The following is a 5,000-nucleotide window of genomic DNA, read 5'->3' as shown; positions in this document are numbered from 1 at the left end:
ATCCTCTTCCTCATCCTCATCCTCATCCTCATCCTCTTCCTCATCCTCATCCTCATCCTCATCCTCTTCCTCATCCTCATCCTCATCCTCATCCTCTTCCTCATCCTCATCCTCATCCTCATCCTCTTCCTCATCCTCATCCTCATCCTCATCCTCTTCCTCATCCTCATCCTCATCCTCATCCTCTTCCTCATCCTCATCCTCATCCTCATCCTCTTCCTCATCCTCATCCTCATCCTCATCCTCTTCCTCATCCTCATCCTCATCCTCATCCTCTTCCTCATCCTCATCCTCATCCTCATCCTCTTCCTCATCCTCATCCTCATCCTCATCCTGATCCTCATCCTCATCATCATCATCATTCTCAAACAAATCCTCATCCTCATACACATCCCCATCCAAATCACCATCGTCATCATCCTCATCCTTATCCATATATACTTCCTCATCCNTCATCCTCACCATCATCATCATCATCATCATTTTCGTCAACATGATTTTCATCATCATAATCACCATCATCATCGTCAAGATCATGATCAACCTCCCCATCCTGCTCCTGATCCACATCCTCATACTCGTCGTCAACCTCATACTCATTCTCATCGTCATCCTCATTCTCATCATCAACATCATCATCATCCTCATCCTCATCCCCATCCTCATCCTCATCATCAGGCTCGAATTGCTTCTCATCCAAATTCTCATCCTCAAACTTTTCCTCATCCATTTCCTGATCGATATTATCAACGTCATCATCATCATCATCATGATCATCATCATCATCATGATCATCATCATCATCATGATCATCATCATCATCATGATCATCATCATCATCATGATCATCATCATCATCATGATCATCATCATCATCATGATCATCATCATCATCATCATCATCAACATCATCATCATCCTCATCCTCATCCATATTCTCATGCTCTTCATCATCATCATCATCATCATCATCATCATCATCATCATCATCATCATCATCATCATCATCATCATCATTAACATCATTATCACCATGATCACAATGATCATCAACATCATCATCAACATCATCATCAAGATCAACATAATCAACATCATCTTCAATATCATCATCACCGCTAGCGTTATCCTCGTCCTCATTCTCATTCTCATCCTCATCCTCAACCTGATCCTCATCCTCTTTCACATCCTCATTCTCATCCTAATACTCATCCTCATCGTCATTCTCATCCTCATGAATATCATCATCCTCATTCTCAATCTCATCCTTGTACTCAAACTCATACACATCGTAATCCTCATCCTCATCATCATCATCCTTATCATCATCATCACCACCATGAACATCATCATCGTGATCATCATCATCATCCTCATCCTCATCCTCATCCTGATCCTCATCCTCATCATCATCATCATTCTCAAACAAATCCTCATCCTCATACACATCCCCATCCAAATCATCATCGTCATCATCCTCATCCTTATCCATATATACTTCCTCATCCTCATTCTCATCCTCATTCTCATCCTCAACCTCATCCTCATCCTCATCGTCATCGTCGTCCACATACTCAACCTCATCTTCATCCTCATCCTCATGATCATCATCATCCTCATCCTCGTCCTAATCATCATCCTCATCCTCAACATCATCCTCATCATCATCGTCATCCTCATCCCCATCCTCATCCTCGTACTCATAATCATTACCGAACTCATCATTATCATCATCATCATCATCATCGGCATAATTACAATCATCAAAATCATCATTATCATCATCAGCAAAATCATCATCATCATCATCATCATCATCGCCATCATCTCCATCGTCATCATCATCATCACCAATATCCACATCCTCATTCCCAATCGCATCCTCATCCCCGTCCTTATCTATATCCTCATAGTCATCCTCATCATCATCCAAATCGTCATCCTCATCCACATCATCATCATCCTCAATCTCCTCCTCATCATCATCCTGGAACTCCTCCTCATCCTAATTCTAATCCTCATTATTTTCCTCATCCATTTCCTGATCGACAATATCAACCTCATCATCATCATGATCATCATCATGATCATGATCAAAATAATCATCAAAATCATCATCAACATCATCATCAATATCATCATCGTCATCATCCTCATCATTAACCTCATTCTCGTCCTCATCTTCATTCTCATCCTCAACCTAATTCTGACACTCATCCTCATCCTCTTTCATTTTCACATCTTCTACATCATCATCATCACCATTATCACCATCATCATGCTCATCATAATCATCATCATCATCATCATCATCTTCATCAACATGATTAACATCATCATCATCATCATCATCATCATCATCATCATTATCATGATCCTCATCATCATCAACATCCACATCCTCGTCCTCATCATCATCGTCGTCATCATCATCATCATCATCATCATTTTCATCATCATCATCCTCATCCACATCATCATCACCATCCTCATATACCTTCTCATCCGCATCCTCACCGCATCCTCATCCTCATCATCATCTTCGTTCTCATCCTAATCCTCATCCTCATCCTCATTCTCATCCCCATCCTCGTCCACATCCTCATACACATCCTCATCCTCATCATCATCATTATCAGCAACACCATCATCAGGATGATCATCATCATCATCATCATCATCATCATCGTCATCAAAATCATCTTCATAATCATCATCGTCATCCTCATCCTAATCATCATCCTCATCCACATCCTCATCCACATCCACATGCTCTTCCTCATCCTTATTCTCAAACTAATCCTCGTCATCATCCTCATCCAAATTCACGTTCACACCCTCATCCTCAACATCACCAATATCATTATCATCATGATCATAAACAACAACAACATCAACATCATGATCATCAACATATTCATCGTCATCTTCCTCACCGTCATCATCATCCTCATCCTCATCAAAATCCTCACACTCATCCTCATCCTCAACGTCAAACTCATCCTCATCATCGTGCTCATCCACATCCTCAAACTCATCCTTATCCTGAACCTCATCCACATCCTCATCCTGATACACATCCTCGACCTCATCCTCACCCGATTCTCATCCTAATCCTCATCCTCATACTCATTTTCATTCTCTTCATCATCCTCCTCATCATCATCATCACCATCCTCATTATCATCACCATCATCATCATCATAATCATTTTCATCAACATGTTTATCATCATCATCATCATCGTCAAAATCATCATCAACATCCCCATTCTCATCCTCATCGACGTCCTCATACTCGTCGTCAAACTCATACTCATTCTGATCGTCATCCTCATTCTCATTATCATCATCGTTATCATCATCATCATCATTACCATCATCCTCATTATCATCCTCGAAGTCCTCATCCCAATTCTAATCCTCATTCATTTCCTCATCCATTACCTGATCGACGTTATCAACGTCATCATCATCATCATCATCATCCTCAATCTCATCCTCATCATCATCCTCGAAATCCTCCTCATACTAATTCTCATCCACATTCTTTTCCTCATCCATTTCCTCATCGACATTATCAACGTCATCATCATCATCATCTTCATCAACATCATCAACATCATCATCATCATCATCATCATCATCATCTTCATAATCATCATCATCATCCTCATCGTATTCATTATCCTCATCCTCATCCTCTTCCACATCCACGTGCTCATCCTCATCCTCATTCTCAAACTAATCCTCATCATCATCCTCATCCACATTCACGTACACACCCTCATCCTCATCATCACCAATATCATTAACATCATCAACATCATCAACAACATCATCAACATCACGATCCTCATCATATTCAAAGTCATCTTCCTCATCCTCATCCTCATCGTCAAACTCATCCTCATCCTCAATCTCATCCTAATACTGATCCTCATCCTCATCATCATCATCATCCTCATTTTCCTCATCACATACATCATGATCATCATCATCCTCATCATCCTCATCATCATACTCAAAATATTCCTCATCCTCATACATATCCCCATCCACATCATCATCGTTATCATCCTCATCCCCATCCTCATCCATATCCTTATATTCATTCTCATCCTCATTCTCATTCTCATTCTCATCCTGAACCTCATCCACATCATCATCATTATCATGGTCATGAGCGTCTTCATCATCATCATCATCATCATCACCATCAACATCATCACCATCCTCATCCTCATCCACATCCTCATCATCATCCTCATTATCCTCATCACATTCATGATCATGCTCATCATCCTCATCCTCATCATCATACTCAAAATAATCCTCACCCTCAAACATATCCCCATCCACATCATCATCATTATCATCCTCATCCCCATCCTCATCCGTATCCATATATTCATTCTCATCCTCATTATTACCATCCTCACCATCATCACCACCATAATTACAATCATCAACATTATCATCATCATCATAACCAAAATCATCATCATCATCAACATCATCATCACCATCGTCATCTTCACCATGATCATCATTATTATCATCACCAAATCACCATCATCATCCTCATCCCCATCCGCATCATCACCCTCATCCTTATCCTCATCCTCATCCTCAACGTCATCCTCAGCATTATCCCCGTCATCATCCCCACCCTCATCAACATCCGAATCCTCATCCTTATCCTCATCCTCAACCTAATCGTCATTCTCATCCTCATTCTCATCTTCATCCTCTGGCTAATCCTCATCCATATAATCATTATTACCATCATCATCATCGTGATCATCATCATCATCATCAACTTCATCATCATTATCATCACCATTGTCTTCATCATCATCATACTCAATCTCATCCGCATCCTCACCGCATCCTCATCCTCATTATCATCCTCGTCCTCATCCTCAACCTCATGCACATCCTCATCCTCATTCTCGTCCTAATCCTCATCCTAATCCTCATCATTTTTATCATCATTAT

The 5,000-nt window shown here is 40.5% G+C and overlaps 1 protein-coding gene across 1 annotated transcript in view; it reads right to left on the bottom strand.

The window, feature by feature from the left end:
* The window catches only part of T265_11692 (hypothetical protein), a gene marked incomplete at both ends in the record, with an annotated part of 8,110 nt that overhangs the window by 2,265 nt on the left and 845 nt on the right, over window positions 1–5,000 (bottom strand). Inside the window, 15 exons of the mRNA XM_009178411.1 lie at window positions 1–440; window positions 463–1,201; window positions 1,289–1,627; window positions 1,652–2,005; window positions 2,060–2,200; window positions 2,240–2,512; window positions 2,599–2,730; window positions 2,830–3,069; window positions 3,222–3,416; window positions 3,447–3,530; window positions 3,576–3,743; window positions 3,777–3,926; window positions 3,984–4,534; window positions 4,573–4,714; window positions 4,888–4,959. The exon at window positions 1–440 is cut by the window's left edge and continues 1,341 nt beyond it. Coding sequence (XP_009176675.1) covers window positions 1–440; window positions 463–1,201; window positions 1,289–1,627; window positions 1,652–2,005; window positions 2,060–2,200; window positions 2,240–2,512; window positions 2,599–2,730; window positions 2,830–3,069; window positions 3,222–3,416; window positions 3,447–3,530; window positions 3,576–3,743; window positions 3,777–3,926; window positions 3,984–4,534; window positions 4,573–4,714; window positions 4,888–4,959 — 4,020 coding nt within the window. The remainder of the gene's footprint in view (window positions 441–462; window positions 1,202–1,288; window positions 1,628–1,651; window positions 2,006–2,059; window positions 2,201–2,239; window positions 2,513–2,598; window positions 2,731–2,829; window positions 3,070–3,221; window positions 3,417–3,446; window positions 3,531–3,575; window positions 3,744–3,776; window positions 3,927–3,983; window positions 4,535–4,572; window positions 4,715–4,887; window positions 4,960–5,000) is intronic.

The sequence above is a fragment of the Opisthorchis viverrini genome (assembly GCF_000715545.1).
Source record: "Opisthorchis viverrini unplaced genomic scaffold opera_v5_558, whole genome shotgun sequence".
NCBI lineage: Eukaryota > Metazoa > Platyhelminthes > Trematoda > Opisthorchiida > Opisthorchiidae > Opisthorchis > Opisthorchis viverrini.
Note: the sequence above shows the minus strand (reverse complement) of the source record. Positions and strands in the feature narration are given on the sequence as shown.